The 19,487-nt window shown below is 37.7% G+C and overlaps 1 protein-coding gene across 3 annotated transcripts in view; it reads right to left on the reverse strand.

The window, feature by feature from the left end:
- aff2 (AF4/FMR2 family, member 2) overlaps positions 1-19,487 on the reverse strand; it is a 221,992-nt gene that overhangs the window by 62,570 nt on the left and 139,935 nt on the right. For all 3 annotated transcript variants that reach the window (XM_059516437.1, XM_059516436.1, XM_059516438.1), the window contains 2 exons: positions 5,169-5,220; positions 2,606-2,643 (listed from right to left, as the gene is read on the reverse strand). In XM_059516437.1, coding sequence (XP_059372420.1) covers positions 2,606-2,643; positions 5,169-5,220 — 90 coding nt within the window. The remainder of the gene's footprint in view (positions 1-2,605; positions 2,644-5,168; positions 5,221-19,487) is intronic.

Here is a 19,487-nt window from a genome sequence, read left to right on the forward strand (position 1 = left end):
ATGCATAATATATGCAATATTTGATTTAAAAAACAGCATCATAGCTATTAAACTATATTTTGTTAAGATTTTAAATCTGTATTTAATCTCATAATGATCTCAAAGTAAAAAAAAAAAAAAAGGTACTAATGGGGAAGTCGTGGCCTCGTGGTTAGAGAGTTTGACTCCTAACCCTAGGGTTGTGGGTTTGAATCTCGGGCCGGCAATACCACGACCTGAGCTGCCCTTGAGCAAGGCATCAAACCCCAACTGCTCCACGGGTGCCGCAGCATAAATGGCTGCCCACTGCTCCGGGTGTGTGTTCATGCTGTGTGTGTGTTCACTGCTGTGTGTGTGTGTTCACTTTGGATGGGTTAAATGCAGAGCACAAATTCTGAGTATGGTTCACTATACTTGGCTGTATGTCATGTCACTTTCACTTTAAAGTCTGATTTTGTGGTTGCCGTGCTTTAAAATGGAATGATTATAATCATAATCCAAGTGCAGACAGACTGAGAAAGCCTGACTGTAATCAGCATTGAGTACTACAGTCAGGTTTACCCTGCCTGAAATTGTTTCAAATAATTAGTTGTATCATCAGTCAAAAACATTGTTAGTAATTTAGAAAGGTAATCATGAAGTGATCGAATGTAATTAGTTACATTACTTTAATAAAATAATTGAAATAGTTACTCTACTTATTACATTTTAAATAGGGCATATATAGGGTATATATATAGGGTATAAATAGGGTAAAAATAACTTGTAATCTGTAACCTATCACTTTTCCAAAGTAACTTTCCCAGCACTGAATATAATAATGAAAAATAAATGTACCTCTATAAACTTATCTTTGGTACCACGGTTTAATAACAATCGAAGGATATAACAAAAGCATAAAAGCACATAATACTATCATTTAAAACTTCCTGAACAAATCCACCCAGTGCTCTTAAGCACTACTACTGTAACCATGCTTAACCACATCCCACAATCCCCGGCTCCTCTCTCCTCACTAACTGCAGCTGGGACAAACCTCTGCACCTCACTCGGAAGCCTGTAGCCTTCGGCTCTCAACCCCACACCCACAAACGCTTCCAGCTCCTCCAGTCCCAGATTCCCACTGCGGGAACACGGCTGTAGGCCATGCTTTCTCTCTGTCTCCTTAATGAGGCCCCATTTGCACCTCCTTTTCCCAATCCCAAGCCATCAGGACCACCACTACAGATAAAATGCTGATGGAAATATTCCAGGAGCCCTGTAATGCTATGGAAGCGTGTCCTTGACTAAAGGTACTGGACGGATGTGATCCCGCGAGAAGATGGGAATTAAAATAATGCAAAAAGCACTGGGCTTTTGGAAGCCAACAAATAAACACGGATATGGCATTATATGAAACAGACTTTACAATTAACACACATAATTTGGAATACACTACAAGTCAAAGATTTGATATATCAGCATATTATTCAAAAACATAATATATAATATGATGTTTTGAATATGCTGTGAATATATATACAGCGGTGCACATAAGTGGTCTGCAGGTCCGCATGCGCTACCAAAATAAAAAATGCGTTATATACATATGCTCTGACAGCGCATTTACGTACCGACATGGTTGACCAACTGGGTTGACAGCTGTTAATACACAATTACCATTTTAGATCACAAACTGTACTATATAAGTTTTATTTTCAACCTGAAAGCATAAATCTAGGCTACGCAATGCCGTTTTCAAAGCACAATGCAAAACTGTGACATTCATCCACTGACGCTCTTTAATCAGCAGCAGTGCTAAATCCAGAAGCACGTATACTTGCCGGCAACCTGCCAAAATAAAAGCATGCTAATTTTATGTTTGAATATGATGAAAACGCTTTTATTTATTTATTTTTAGACGCTTTTATCCAAAGCGACTTAAAATTGGGGAAATACATAAAGCGATACTTCTTAAAGAGGCAAACAAAGAAAGCAGTAGTAAATACTAGCATTTCACTTTTAAGTTTACTATAAAATAAATGTATTTGTATTTAATACTAGGACTGCCTTTTATTTTTTATAATATTATCACACACTATTATTTAGTTTATTTACTATTATTTGATAAAAAAAACTAAATAAATAAAGTGCAATAATATTATAACTATTATTATTAACTATACATTTTTTATAGTTATATTTAATGAGCTATATAGTTATAGTTATAGTTATATTTAATGAGCTATATTCAGTGTGAGGACCAAACCAAATCTCCAGGTTCTCTTATGATATGTGCACCCCTGTATATATATATATATATATATATATATATATTTTTTTTTTTTCATTTACACACCATTTTTCTCTCTCTCTCTCTTTTTTATTAAATAAATTCAGCTTTGAGCATAAACATAAGAGACTCTCTCAAAGAACATAAAACACTTAATTATTCCAAGTCATGCAAAAAGCTAGGTTCTGTACTGAATGATGTCAGGTGTTATATCATCCACATCAGCATCCGCAGCACTTTATGCAAGCGATTACCTCCTGAGCTCTGTTTCTACAAATAACCTGCTGTTTACCCATCAGCCACACAACCAGCAGCAGAGAATAAAAAATGAATTGGACATGATTAGTCACTTACTTGAGAGGAGCGCTCCTGGGTTTGGGCTTCTCAGAGGCCTGAGAATAAGACAACAGCCCATCAGATTAAAGGTCAAAAGATAGAGACAGTAGAAAACATCCCAACACAGCAAGATAGGCAGATCACAGTTTTTGAGTGTTTGCTGGTTTCCCCTTATGGACTCACTTGTTCTATGTTTATGTGAGAGTGGAAACAGTTCTGCATGACCAGAAATAGTAGATCAGTGTTGCTTGAGGAAATCTATATTGATTTTCTGGGATGGGGATTCTACTCAGGCAAAGCATTCGCAAATTCTTGTGATTTCTTGTGTTCATAGCAGTGTTCAGTAATTCATGTTGCTCATAAGCATCTGTAGTGTTTCCTATAGGGCTTTCCAAGCAGTAGTAAAACAAACACAGTCAATTAACTATTATTACCTCTGCCAACCCATATATAAAATGACATTCAAGAGCATATATGGATGAAAACATGAAGATAAAATATAAACAAGTCTGTTTTAGTACCAGTTCGGATTGTTTTCGGATGTTCAAATGTTTCTGTTTGTTGCTTTACTGTTACTTTAAATACACATTATTTTGGACATATACTGTGGTACATAATGGGTAGTAAAATATATAAATACCATGGTACAGAAAGTTAAATTACATGGTATTCTGATATTAAACAAATTATATATATATACAAAACAAAAATATTTCTATAGTATTTGTTAGTGAATTCTGTCATTTAAACTTGTTTAGCCTGAAATAGCACAACAAGTGCCCTAGCCTAATACAAAAAAAACTAAAACAATCTCTTCACTCATTGAGATTAAATTCCTGAGCTAATCTTCACGTTACTCTATAGCATACTTTTTTTGTTTATGGTCTAAACTGTACATTTGTCACAGTGAATCCTTCTGGCTGTACTAAACGCATCACAGAGTGCTTTACTGGCACATAAGCGCTACTTTCAGAATCAGATCTCTCAAGGTAAATAGGGATATATTGAGATATCTGGCACTACAGATGAACACAGCGTTGGGCTGCCGCTACCTGGGCAGGTTTTGGGTTTAATGCTGCGGCCATTGATCTGTGTACAGTCCATTTATCATTCAGGGAGGGAGCCAGTGATCTTCACAGTGTATTAGATGAAACAACTCAGATCATCTGTCACAGGCCCTCTTATTGCTGTTTCCCTCTCAGTGGGGAATTTGGGCTCATTCCAGGCTGTTCGCAGATTGATGTTGCTAGGCAACATGGTTGGGGGCCGTTGCTGCTGGCGGTGGCGTGCGTAGTTAAACCCACACGCGGCCAGGGACACATGAACGCATGAGCACACGTGCTAGTGAACTCTTACGAATGTCAGGTCGCCTCCATCATGAGTGTAAGTATTTTGGCACTTGCTTTAAGGGTTTTGTACTGTGTGTGAGAAACAGAGAGAGGAGGGATTTTTTTAGGGGGGGGGGGGGTCATCACTATTGTGCTTCAGATCACATTAGCTTTCCAAAAAAGCCATTGTGAGTTTTCAACACAGGACCTAAGCCATTTCAAACATGATCAATGTGTGCTAGTCAGAACTTAAAAATTCAATTCGCAATGGAAAAGATAAAAACATCAGTGTAGTCTGAATGATTTAAAGCAATTAAAAAACATCAACCTGTAACATCACAACTGTATGATGAGCTAAAAGCAGGGCTTGATGAGCATTTTTATTTCAATTTAGGTGAGAAACAGGCAAGTTTTAATGTTAAATGTTATTAAATTTTATTTCAATTTTTATTTTATTTTAGATGTATCATGTGTAGAAGTAGTATTTTGTGCTGTGGTATTTATTTTATTTCATGGGTTTAGAAGCATCCCTGCAGGGCTTGGATCATCTGCGAGATAATCCTTTTGATTAGCCAGGATTTTACACATTTAATGAAAAGTTGCTTCGCTTTTTGCACCCCAACAGCTCAAACCCCCTTATCTAGTGATCCATAACAAATTATGTCTTTTTGCACATCCATTTGCTACTATCTTTTTCGATCTGAAGGTTGAGAAAAGACATTGAAAAGTATTATTATAAAATTATTATTAAAAAGCAAAGAGAGACATAGTTAACAATCTTTGTTGTATCATATTCAAGTATTCAAGGACACTGTCTGAGCATGTATTATTATTGAATTGTTTAAAAGCTGTGAGCCTAATCAACTTGTTTTATGAAAAATGAATAGGAAATCTCCATATTAAGATAATATTTGGGGTTCAATTATTCACTTAAAACATAGGCCTTGACATGCTCAGTTACCACAGAAAATAAAGCAATGTATTTGTTTTTTTTTTTGCAATGGTTCCATTGATACTTATATGTGTACACAGACATGGCTGCATGTGCAGTATATTATTACACATGAGCACACAATGTCTCCCACTCTAATAACACAGTTTATACACGGATGCTCACTATATTGACACTCCAGCGTTTGCTCAGGATGGGCCTGTGAATCAAGCTCAAACTATATTCTGTCCTGGAATTCAACTTGCTATATTCAGATAGTTCCGACAGTCCAAAGCTGAATCTGTCTGAAAGCAGCAGTTACCTGTTCATTGTCCTCTTCATCACTGCTGATTTTCAGGTCATCCTCGAGCATTCTGCAAAAATAAACACAACCAAGTTTTAATCCAATCAAGTACGGAATATATTTCTTCAAAATAAAGTTTTACACAGAATATATTTTCATATAGATAGAAGGAAACAATGTAATGTGAAAGCAATGCCATCATCCAGAGAGGCTGCTAACCCCTTGTCTTTATCGACACTCATTCAAGGCCTGATTGCCAGTAGAACACACCACAGCCATGAAATAAAGACAAACAGACGAACGTTCCCCTAAAACAGAAACAATAAAAGTCCTTTATATAAGAACAAAATGTGTTTATGCTTTAGTTTTCTATGACCTAAGTTGTCGTGCAGGACTGTAGATTGAGAAGGACTTTGAACAAAACTACCAGTCATTACCCTGGTAATATCTAACAGATGCTGAGAAAGACCTCCATAGGAAACCAGGTGCTGAACGTGCACTGCTAACAGATGATTTGAAGGTAGAGATCATGTATATGTCTCTAGATCACAGAATGTGCAACATTATCTATTCTATACATGTAAAATGATCAGTCAGTACAGGAGAGAATAAACGTGAGCAAAGAATAACAAAGAAAAGCAGAGCAAATAAAGCAAAGGAGAGTTTTTTTTTCTTCATGAACCAGACTGACTGATTGTGGGAAGCTGTAGAGCCTTCACATTGTATTGTTCGCCACATCTGTCTCACTCAACTTATGATGAGTGATGTACCATAGAAGAAGCTACTGACACCAACAATTAGCCTTACAGACATAAAACCATTCAGAAATACATATTATGCATCTATAAACCCAAGGATGTGTTGGACAGGACATCAAATTCATAGAAAAGGGCAAATTATATTTTACTGTCAACACTGTAATTAGGAACTTTCACAATCTTTCAAGAAGAAAACCTAATTAACACTTCACAAACTTTCCAATGGCCTTTAATAATGATTTGGGCAAGTGTGATTAAAGGAATAGTACACCCCAAATGATCTTAGTTTGGGGATAAGGACTATAAATTATGATATTTGCCTCAAACTCATAATTTGCTGCTTATTAATAATTAGTAAGGTAATCATTATGTTTAGTTATGGGTATAGGATTGAGTGCTCAAAAATACGCTTTAGATTAAGCAACTAGTTAATAGTGATAATTGGTTCCAAAACTAAAGTGTTACTGAAGTTTCTGTCTTCATTTACTCACCCTCATATGGTTCCAAACAGTTGCTAGTTGCATTGACTTTCATGCTCTTGAAAAAAAATACATAAATAGTTTCGTTACCAACATTCTTCAAAATATCGTCTTTGGTATTCAACAGAAGAAAGAAAGTCATACAAGATTCTAACAACATGGGGGTGAGTAAATGATGGCAGAAATTTTATTTTTGGGTGAACTATCGCTTTAAGATGGAAGGGGTGTGACATCATCCTGGTAACTCTAGGAATATGGGAAGACCACATGAAAAAAATACTTCTATTTCTTTGCAAGAAGGTAAAACCCAGCAATACTGTGATCTCAACAACATTCCAGTAAACTTTCTGGTTAACACCTAAGGCATTTGACTTCACCCTGGTGTAATTCTAGTCAAATGGGGACACCACAAGGGTTTCTTTCTTTCTTTCTTTGCAAATTGAAGGAGGTGGGAACTCCAGAACTTTCCATTTAGCTTCATTGATCTGTCAAGTCATTTTTCATCCCTACTGTATGAGTCTAGCCAAGACAATTATCCGATAAGTTGACTTACATGGGATGTCCATGCTGTAACATGTTGTTCTCAGACATTGAGTTCTGACAGCATCATCCTAATGTACAGTAAATCTGTGCAGATGTAGGAGGTAGATTAAAAGATAACCCATTATGTGATAAACTACTTATTTTGCCTTGCCATTACTTTTCTCATCCACTGGTCCAAGGTTTATTTGTATATCCATTCATACATGGCAGGTGATTTACTGGAGGAAAAGGATTTACGGCACAAGATAAACAGATATAATAGCTAAAGCCTCGGTACCAGTTGACAGCAGCTTGAGGAAAAACCTCAAGAACTCTTCCACTGTACATGGAAGCCTGTTGCTAAAAATGTACAATAACAGCCCCATGGAGCAGATGGAAGGTGTTGTTCAGGAGCTTGAAACAGCCTTCATGATCAGGTTATTGATTATTTCGGCTTTCCCTGCATTGATTTTGCTGCTCCAGTACTTACTGTATAAGAGCACAGAGGTTTGTGGCTCCGTAGTAGTTACAATATTCGGTCACACTTTATTTAAAGTTCCACTTCTCACCATTAACAAACAATTGACTAGGGCCTTTGCCTCAGTAAACTCCTAATTTGCTGCTTATCAATAGATAGTAAGGTACTGTAGTTGTTAAGTTTAGGTATTGGGTGGGATTAGGGATGTAGAATATGGTTATGCAGAAAATATGATAATAAGCAACTAGTTAACAGTGAGAATTGGTCCCAAAGCTAAAGTGTTACCCAATATTCTCAACAATGTGTTCTTCCTCAAATAACTTTAATTGCTTAAAACACATCAGAGAGCTTAGGAATTAGTGTAAATGAACAGCAGGTTATCAAAGTAAAACCAAGGCCAAGAAAAACAAAACCTTTAAACTTTCTAACTGTTAGCACATGAAAAGTGAAACAAAAGCTGGTGTGCTTTTTCTCAGTGTCACCACTCATTACTGTGCAGCTTCAATGGATTTAAAGGACCCAAAATGCTTTGAACCAAATCCGTTCCAGAATTCTGGTGTACATTTCAGCCAACTACATAATTCTCCATGTTTCTTATGTTTTCTCCCACATAAATAATCTGTTCGCATATGCATATTTCCACAGTTTGTTACTAAAAAACCACTGGAGCTAAAAGCTGATCAAAAAAGTTCTTGAGTTTAGGATAAGGCACTTTTGCACTGCATAGTTCTACAAACGTAGTCCCAGGAACTTTTTGTTGTGTGTCATGGGTTTTGTGATAAGGGATATGAAATGTAAATGCACAATTTATGCGATTGAAAGAGCATGAAAATTTCCTATGAAAACTTGCAGTGTTACATATCACCAGTGTTTGGAATAACGCCGTTTAAAAGAACGGCATTAGGTAACGACGTTATTTTTTCAGTAACGCGGTAATCTAACTAATTACTTTTCCCGTCGTTATAACGCCGTTAACATTACTGGACGTTAAATTCGGTGCGTTACTATGCATTGATTTAATAACCTATATAATCCGAACGCACCCCTGGCTCACACAGCGAGTGAGGAGGTGGGTTAATAACGAGACAAGCGATTATGATTGGCTAAGGCAGAGTCATGTGTTTCATGGTAGCCAATCAGAGCCAGTGTTTTTATGCCAGCGGCGTCAAACACACACACACACACACACGCATGCACGCACGCACGCGAGATACTCAGCAGCAGCAGAGATGGCAAGTCAGGAGCAATCCGATGAAAAGTTGGCATTTTCAAGGTGGAGATATAAGCACTAATACAAATTAATTGTGGTCAAAGGCAAGAACGTGCATGTAATATGTACATGTAATATGTGACACACGCATCTACAAAGGTAGTGGCCAAAAACACTTTTCTTACATAGATAATACTTGGAAGTGCAGGATAAAACTTGCTGTCTGTTGACGTGCAATAAATATTGAAAGTTATGTACGAACACCTGTCTGTTCTACTCATTTTAACTGACTTGTGAAAACTGCTCCAAAAAAAAAAAAAAAAAATAAGTAACACAAATAGTTACTTTCCCTGGTAACGAGTTACTTTTATATAGAGTAATTCAGTTACTAACTCAGTTACTTTTTGGAACAAGTAGTGAGTAACTATAACTAATTACTTTTTTAAAGTAACGTTCCCAACAGTGCATATCACCAAGGCTGAGAAAAGAACCAAACACTGCAGAAACCAGGTAGCTAAATGCTGTTATTGCTGTTTTCCTTATTCGTGGAGTAAATATTTTTACACAGCTTTTTGAAAAGCTAAGAAATGCCTTGTAGACTGTTTCGCATGCTTTTGGCCAATCAACATACATGTACATCAGAGGTAATTCCTATAGAACTGTTTTAGATACTACTCTGAAATAGGAGCTAATTTAGTTCCCCCGAATGGAGTTCCTAGAACTAAAACCATTCCTGGTTCCTATGGTGCGAACAAGCCAAAAAGCAGGAACTTCCGCCAATAGTTCTTGGGACTACTGTATGAAAAAGTTCCAAAAAAGCCCCTATAGAAAAACCTACTCAAAACACATTTACACTATATATGGGACAAAGTGACCTTAAAAACAGTGTGTTAAGCAGACAAATTATAAATGGTTATCTAAAAGACAATACCTCATTTAAACGAAGACAACTATATCCAAAAGCACTGGAAAAAGGCGATTAAAATTGCAATTTCAGACCAAGGTCAGATTGGTGTGTCTTTCTTGGCTTCAATGATATTCGGGCAGAGCAGCCAGATGTTTTGGTGGGCACAGCGGACATTATGTAGAGAGCGGGTCAAGTAGTTAGCAGTAGCAGACTTGTGCCACATCACTGCTGGGCTTTGGACTCTGGGATCTCATGGGTCAGCTCTGGGCTGTACGCCAGCTATGCTCCCCTAATTGTGAGAGTGGAACACTTGCTGGTCATAACTAAAATTTGACGTGTTGCACAGAGGGATCCTGCAAATTGTGAGGCACCTGCTACTTGTCTCCATAGCTGCCTGCCAGCTACCTGGATGACTAATGTGAAATTCCAGGGGGATTCAAGTGCATTGACAGAAATGCCAATTATGATCACAAAAGCCTTGTAGTGATTGTGTAAAGCAATTTTAACAATCATTTAAAAAAGCTTAAGGTCTAGATACCAGTGAGCAACAATAAGGTGACAATGGCAGTAAAGAGCTCCCTGAGAATAGCAATGTACCTCAATTAAATCTCTTGTGCCTTTATTGTTATTGGAGGCAGCACTCAAGACATTTCAAGGATGTCTTGGGTTTATAAGTCTATTAGAATAAAAGTATTTCTGATAAATCTGGCTTTGGCCAAATACAACAGTCACAAAGATGTTTGCTAGCATTTTGCCTGACTCTTCTGCAGTAATTCCAAGATTGAGGCATTGAGAGTTGTCATCTTGCTGAAAGGACATGGAATCACCAATTGTTCATTCTCTTGATCAGTGGTGGTCAATCCAACACCTTGGAGAGCACATGCCCTGCAGAGTTTAGCTCTTATCCTAATTAACACAACCTGGGGTGCGTTTCCCAAAAGCATCATTAGCTAACTATGTTCGTTAGTTCCACTGAGCTCTATTGGTAATGATGGGAGATGCAACCAATTACTTTTTGAAAACGCACCCCTGATAATCAAGCTCTTTAGGTTAACTAAAAACTTCCAGGCAAATTTGTTGTGAGTCAAATTCTGCAGGACACTGGCTCTCTAGGAGCAGGATTGGACACCCCAGATATTGGTGGCTGGTGATGCTTGTGAAATGGACAGTAACAGCCATGCTGGTTGTGAGCTGTTCAACAGTCCACACATCACGATTATGCTTCTTTCCAATATGGGTTGGACCAATATTGGTTAAAATATAAACTCATCAGTCCACTGGACCAACTTTCACTCTTCAGATGTCTTCTATGTTCACTCATGTTCTGTAAGTCTGCTTCTATGAAGCTTGCCAACCAACTACAATTGTTTTACATTAGGTAATCATGAACAATGTCCTAGAACTTCTATTTTCCATGGCTAGTTAAGGTCAAACAAGGAAACAGGAATTTGTTCAGATTTGTCAATGGCCTCAAACTATTAGATTATCTATTTGATGTCAAACCCTTGCAGTTGTTTTGCAGTATGTCTGAATTGGTCAAGATTGATCGTTAACACTCTATTTTAAAGACCAATTCTAACTCAACTTCTCAACTAACTAGTTGCTTATTAGCATGCATATTACTAGCATATTGCTTATTAGTAATAATAAAGCACATATTAATACCTTATTCTGCATGACCATATTCATCCCTATCCAATGCCTAAAGTTAACAATTACCTTACTAACTATTAATAAGCAGCAAATTAGTAGTTTACTGAGGGAAAATTCACAGTTAATAATGAATATGTGTTCCATAATTTAAAGTGTTGTTGAAGGCTGCATGTAGTACAATAGTTTTTCCCAGATTAGTTCCACAATTTGTCTGGATGAGACATTTTATTTTACAGTTTAATTCAAGGTCCAATTCTTGCTATTAACAAACTAATAACTACAAAGTTCGCCTCAATAAACTCGTAATTTGCTAGTTATTATTAGTTAATGAGGTAGTTGCTAAGCAACTAGTTAATAGTTAGAACTGATCCCTGCACTGAAGTGTTAGAACCTGTTTGAATGTTTTTTTGTTAGTCTGAGCTGACGGAAAGAAAATGAAAATGTAGTGTATGATGAGCACAGACTCTATTAAGTCTGACTCCACTGAATCCATTCAGTTGGAGGATATCCAACATTTGTAATATCTTCAGCCAATGTAAATGTGACATAAATTAAATATACAAGTGCGCTCAATAACATCTAGCCTACATTCTAATGACTCAAAAAAGATTTCAAGATTCAGTGCCAGGAAACTTTTGCAAATCCAGCAACAAGGTCTTTCTCAAAAGTACTTATTTTAACATCATGGGAACTTAAATGTCTGGTGGATATATTACGCATATTGATTTGTGTGTGACTAATCAGACAATCAGAAAACAGTCCATGCAAATGCCATCCAAAAACAGACTGAAGTGTTCCTACACCATTGACTGGTGTGGTAACAAATCTGTGTCCTCCTGACCTTCTTCTTGACACCATGACTTCATTCATCAGGACAGCTTGTCACTTAAAGACAGTTTTCCTGGTCCAGACTTTGCCATTCCACAGAGTCACACACCTATATAATAACCCCTCACTCCACCAGTTTTTCCACACCCTCCTCCCTCCCCATAACTACTATTATTAGATGTGTCTCTGGTTATTTATTTATTTATTTTTTACAGTGACCACCGTAGGTGCAAATTGCCATTTAAGAGTGTCCCTCTGGGTTCTCTCTTCTTGTTGTTATTTGATGGTGACAGGCTCCTTTGTTAAGGTGAGCCTTCCCTTAGCCCACTTAGCTTAGCACTTTGACAGCTCCACAATAGAAGCCTTTTCTCCAGCGAACTGCCAGGCGACCAGATGTGGGGGGAGGTGGGGAAGGACTCTGGAGAGGAATCGTGTGTGCGGGTAACGGCAGGGTGGGCGACTTTCACCCTCGCGCTCCATGTCAACATTGAATTAATATTTGGAGGTGAACGGGGAGCAGGGTTCAGATCTGGCAGAGCTAAGAATATATACTGTATGTATGAATATAGCTAACAGAGGGCAATAAATATAAATTTATGACAGGGTTTTATATTGAGTTTGAGGGCAGTATAATTCTTAATAGAACAATAAATAGAATCTATCCCCTTACACAAACAATGCCCCCTATCTGTTAGCTTTACAACACGACACCTTGTTGAAAGTGAGAAACTGTTAATACGCTGAGGGTGAAGCACAAAAAGGGGGATTTCTTCTTGACATTCACACACGCTGCGGCATATTTGCGTTTCCTTCCGAGGCCTGATAGAAGAATGTTTCCATCACTTCCTGGGGGTCCCTGAGGAACACGCTCCTGGTAAAGCTGTTTACTGTAGCCCCTTCGGAAATGAATCCAGGCCTAATTTAAAAGAAATCCACACAGAGTCACCGTTTCAATTACAGGCAAGTACATGAAAATGCACTTGGACTAGCGCAGCAGTAAATAAACACATTGTGTTTTTTTCTGGGAAGACAAGAGCACGCCGGCACTGCCCTGAGACTCAGCAGCGCTCCAGTTCTGTCAACACCACGCACGTCTCAAAAGCAACTCAAGGTCCCAAAAGCTGTTACTGCTACCCAACTGCCACATAATTCCATGGCAGGCCACACTTACAAAAAAGTACTTTGTTAATACCGTTGTATTATTACAAGATATCCAAATACAATCATAGTTTGTAACACGAACACAGTAAACAATTAGTACTATGGATTTACCATCTGTTACTATCAGTGAACTGACAAAGTACTTTTTTGTAAAGGCTGTTTGTGGGGAAATAATCAATAAAACGTTTATGTAAACAGTTTTCATTTTTGTGTTTTGCAAAGTTGTAGCCAATCCTCATCCTACAAACCTCTAATCGTCCAAACACTTTGTCAACCCAATGTTTACAATACACCTAAATACTGATAGACAGAGAATGTGTCTGATTGGCTAAAAACGTAAAGGTCACACCTCCAACTGTTTATTTTATTTATTTTAATAAATAAAAAATTGCACAACTTTCTTTAGATTTCTCGAGACACCCATTTTAGTGATATCAGCCAGGTAGCATGGGCATAAATAAATAATAATAATAAAAATAATAATAATAAAATAAAGTTTTCACATAAATGAACACATTTGAACATTTTAAGTACAGAAAGAAAGAAAGATAGAAAGAAAGAAAGAAAGAAAGAAAGAAAGAAAGAAAGAAAGAAAGAAAGAAAGAAAAATTCCAATAAGTAGATAAATGGTGTTTTCAAGAGTTTCCACATGAATAAATCCACATGAATTATTAAAAAGATTTGATACAACTCAAATTGATACTACTTTTTTTTTAAACCTGCAACCAATGCAAACGTATAGTATTAAAATAATACAAATAACAATTATTACACAGATGACTCAGAATTAATTACAGTAATTGCTGCCATCTTTGCTGCTACTGAAACGCACAGAGTGAAACATGCTGAGATTAAACAGAAAAAAAAAAAAAAAAAAAAAACTTTTGGGGGTGGAAAAGCACATATAGCAGTGGGAAATGCTAAGGCAACACCCCTCTTCACCCGTCCTCCACCCTAGGAAAACTTTGATTAAGGAGCCCCTGATGGACGAGTGCTCCAGAGGGCTGCTTCCACATCCAGCCTGTCCCATTCATCCTCACACAACCTCCCCTGTTCTGTCTCACTCTGTCCAGCGGGTTATTTACCTTGGCCCGGAGCCACTTCCGACTCAGATTCAGAGCTGACTGGAGTGTCACATCAAGAGTCTATGTTAATGTTTGTGATGAAAAAGCACCTCCCCCCACCTCACGTCTGGGTCCCTTCTCTTTTCTCCTCAAGAGCAGGGATTCTGTTGTCTGTGTTTATCTTAACCGCCGAGGGAATGTCAGAGTCTTTCAGAAGTGCTGTCTAAAAGGGATAAAAAGAACCCCTTGAATGCTGTGAATTCAAATCTATGCTTGGACATGAAGACATCAGGAGTGTTTCATATGGAGGAGGAGAAATAATGCTTACAATGCTTCATTTAAACCTGTTAACCGTGTCACATCATCAATAATTATATATATGTCTTTTCACTGTGTGGTCATCCCAGAGGAACACTGTGTTGCTCAAAAGTAGTTCTTCCACAGTTCACTTTAAGACTACTTTAATTATTAACTCTCAATTAGCTCAGAAGGTTCTTATGTATGTTTTATTTAAATTTCGACTTTGTTTCAGAAGTTTGTGAAAAAAAAAAAAAAACTTCTGAAAATCTAAATCGACAAAAGAGATGTATGTTTAATGTGGATACAGAAGTTTAGATAATTTGGTCTTGGAAGAAGGAATAATAAATGCTTGAGCATATTATCTGTATTACAGAACCTGAGCATGATGGTCTATTCTATTCTATTCTTTACCTTTTTTGATGCCAAAATATACTGTATATACACTGCTGTTCAGAACTGTGAGGTCTCTTTTTGTATGTTTTTAATATTCTTATACTGGATTATTTGATAAAGAATATAGTAAAACAGCAATTTTGTGAATTATTATTACATTGTAAACAAACCTGTTTTCTGTTTGAATATATCTTCAAATTTAATTTATTCCAGTAATTTCTGTATTACTCCAGTTTGCAGTGTATCATGATCCAGAAATCATAATATTTATATATTCATTTAATATGCAGATTTACAGCTCAAGAAACATTTCTTATTATAATTAATGATGGAAACAGTTGTGCTGCTTAATGATTTGTATGGAATCTATGATATATTTTGTATCAGGATTCATTGATCAATATAAAGTTCGAAAGAGCAGCATTTATTTGAAATCTTATTGCCACTAGAATTATTATATTGCCATTGTTACCATTGTTACCTTTTGTTCCTTCCTTGTCTAAGAATGTTTGATACAGTGCTCTTATTCTTAATACAGATCTGGATGCTGGCAAAGGTTATCTGATCAATCTCTGACTTTGAGGCTGCAGCAGTTCAGAGCATCCTGGCATCATTAGAAACCAAAGCTGAAGACCATCCGCAACCGTTTCCATCATGAAGACAGCACTTACCGTTCTCCTCTCCCCTTCCTTCTGATGACTAATTAAGCCTAATCAATTACAGTTTGATGACTCCCTGAGTTGACTTATTGTGAGATGAATGCTGTATAATATGCCTATTTAATGAAGGGGTAATCAGACATGCTTTTGTGTACTGTATGACAATAAAGCTGAATGAAAACTCTCTCTAAATACAGATATAAAATGTCTCACTGCACCGTCTCTGGCATCAAATAGATAATTCACGGAAAAATCAACATTTTGTCATCAGGGGGTGACCACTTGTTCCAAACCTGTATGAGTTTCTGTTGAGCACAAAATAAGATATTTTGAAGAAAGTTGGTAACTGAACAGTTGACTGTAGCCACCGACTTCCATAGTATGGAAAAACAAACAAAAAAATACTATGGTGGTAAATGGCTACCATCAACAGATTGGTTAAGAACATTCTTCAAAATGTTGTGTGTGTGTATAGTGCTGTATTTCAGGTGAATTTTATAGCCATATATTAGTATATTCCTTTAAATATATATATATATATATATATATATATATATATATATTTCTAGTCTAAAATAAGTCAAGTTATGAAAGCAAAAAAGTCTAAAATCTCAAAACTGACTAGCATGAGAAAATGCTGGTCAAAATAAAACATCTAGATTGCCATAAATCCAATATTCCATAGTGGAACATAACACCATAATAATAACCTCAACCAGAATGTGTAAGGAGAGCAACATCCCTTAGAATATCTAATCTACCAGTAGAGGCTATCCTTGGTTTGCGGCCTTGTCTGAGCTTGACACTAGCCCATATTCTCTGGTGTGCTCTCACAGATGGTGGGAAAAGCACCAGTTGAGTGTGACTAATATCAGGCTTCGAGTAAATCACACCACTGATCACCGGCACTCACAAGGAGGTTACAAAATGGCCGATCCGCCGAGGAAAAGTGCCATTTTACGACTCCTCACAATGGTAAACTTCAAATTAAAGCCTCTGTACTATCCACCTAATGGATGATTGTGGCTCAAGTGGGAGAGATTTAATTGTTAAAGGTTTATAAGATGGCCTATCTGAATCCTCCATGTTAGTCTTGAGGTATCTGAGTGGTAGAGTGAGAAACATTACTGCCCAAGGTTATGGGACTTGAAGAGTTAACAACACTTACTGAAAAGTGTTACATAATGTCAACATCTAGGAGCAATTAAATAATAGTATAAATCTCAATTGTGGATCCATAAGTAGATGTAATTTAAAGGGACAGTTTCTTTCTTCTGCTGAACACAAAATAATATATTTTGAAGAATGTTTGTAACCAAACAGTTGCAAATCCCCATTGACATCCATAGTGTGAAATTCTATGGAAGTCAATAGAAACCAGCAACTGATTGGTTACCGACATTCTGAGGAAGTTGATGGTCCCCATTAACCTCTATAATATAAAATACTGTACTAAGGAAGTCAATAAGGACCATCAACACTTAACGATCCCCATTGACCTTTGTCAATGGGAACCATCAACTGTTTGGCTACCAACAGTCTATGTAAGTCAACAGTTGTTGGTCCCCATTTTCTTCTATAAAATGTTGAGTAACCAAACAGTTGCTGGTCCCCATTAGTCTCGCATAGTCAGACCCTCCAGACTAAAGGTCTGGAATTCATGGCAGCTTTAATGGGCCAAGGTCCACCCATGAGGCCGTTTGACCGACAGGTCAAACAACCTATTACAGTTTGTTTCGTTTATCGGCACATTTTGAGGCATGGAAATGTTGCCACAATAACAGACTGGTGTGATTCTATGATGCAAACTTTAAATATTTCACATACTTTTGAAAATTCAGCATTTTGTTGATCATAATAAGCGCTCATTAGCCCCTTCTTTAGTGAGGGGGTTTGGCACCACGTTATTTTTGTTTCCAGGCGGAATGTTAAAGAACGTGACACACACATCTCGTGGTAATCCTGTAGAATTCAACCACCAATCCTATGACGACTTCAACACTCCTGAACTGTTTCCACTGTTGTGTCCCATATGCATCAGAAGCTTAGCCAATGGTCCATGGGCTTGACGCCTGAGACTAGGTCCCCATTGACCCCCATGCTATAAAATACTATGGAAGTCAATAAGGACCAACAACACTTGCTGGTTCCCAATGACCTCCATAATATGAAATACTATGGAGGTCAATGGGGACCAGTGACTGTTTGATTACCAACATTCTATGGATGCCAACAGTTGCTGGTTTCCATTTTGTTACATAGAATGTTGGTAACCAAACAGTTGCTGGTCCCCATTAACCTTAACATTATGACATATTATGTCATAAGTCAATAGGGACCAGCAACTGTTCAGTTGAGGGCACACTATCAAAACAATAACAATTGCGTGGTTTGATGACGCTAAAAAGGAGTGTGGAATGATGGGATTTGTTGCCTTCTACCCAACCACTGACGGCTATCAATCAGACAGAAAGATAAATCATGGATTTAACGCGAGTTCAACGACTTGCGCGAGTAGATCAGACTATGGATCAGACGCGTCCTCGTGCGGGTCTAAAGACGCGATGCACTGTGTTTGGCGTGTATGCCCCATAATACTAATCTATTTGATTGTTATAATAGCATACGTTTTACGTCATAAGTCAATAGGGACCAGCAACTGTTCAGTTACCCACATTTTTTTTAAATATCTTATTTTGTGTTCAGCAGAGGAAACTCAAAAAGGTTTGGAATGACATAAGGGTGAGTGAATGATTTTAGGTTTAAGTACTGTCAATTAAATAAATTTGACGTGACTGAAAAAAAAAATCACATTTGTGATTTTGTTGATTATATAATTTCATATTTAGACCCATGGCACACAGGTGAAAGACCAGTTCTCGCATTCGTCACCCCCCTTTGACATTCAGCAATGCAAAGACTGTTCAATATCATGTGACATTTCTGTCAGCATGATATTTTCTGATATTAACTTCTGTCTTCTCTACAATTCAAACATCCATCCTAAGTTCATGCACTCGGCTCTCAAGGAGAAAGCCAGTATTGACATAAATGTTCTTACCCTGAGGGCTGCACCCCTAAAATTTTGACTGGTTAAATCATTCAAGACCTTTAAATATCTGGCACATAATTGAGAGGAATACAGGCGGAGTGATTCTGAGCAGCAGCAAAGGAATAATGGAGCAGTGTAAGAAGTAGGGCTGCATGATATTGGGAAAAAATTACATTGCGATATTTTATTTTTCTGCGATATATATTGCAATATGAAATCTAATCTAATTTTTTCTTACAAACAAAAATGGGGTGAGCACACTTACATTCTCATTTTAAATGATTTAAACATCTACACCATCCTGTCAATTGATTAATATGTGCGAGGGAGAGAGAGCAAGACAGTGCTCGTGTTGTTTGAAGACGTTGAGCGTGCGGCCAGGGCTCGCTCTCTTGCTCTCTCTCTCATGCTCTCGCTCTCTCTCTCTCGCGCTCTTTCTCTCAGGCTCTCTCTTGCGCGCGCGCTCGCTCTGTCTCTCTCGCGCTCTCTCTCTCTCTCGCGCGCGCTCTCTCTCTCTCTCGCGCGCGCGCACTCTCTCTGGCCCATACAGTTAATGAATAACGGATCAACTACGACAGCCTACATCGCACATCCTGCGATGTGACTATCGTGGATTCGTACATCGCAATATCGGTGCTTAAACGACACATCGTGCAACCCTAGTAAGAAGACAGTGGGTTATGTGAATGGCATGAAGTAAACACGAAGTGTGGCGCTCAAGGCTTGCTCTGGGTCTCAGGAATAAAAAGAAAATGACATATCAGAGACTGGAACCAAATCAGCAGATAACTGCAGCTTTTAAGTGGCTTCCACAAGTAAACAAAGCAGCATTCCTCCAGCTATTGTTTGCAGTATCACCCCATTGATGCCTCT

The sequence above is a fragment of the Carassius carassius genome, chromosome 29, assembly GCF_963082965.1.
Source record: "Carassius carassius chromosome 29, fCarCar2.1, whole genome shotgun sequence".
NCBI classification, from domain to species: Eukaryota; Metazoa; Chordata; class Actinopteri; order Cypriniformes; family Cyprinidae; genus Carassius; species Carassius carassius.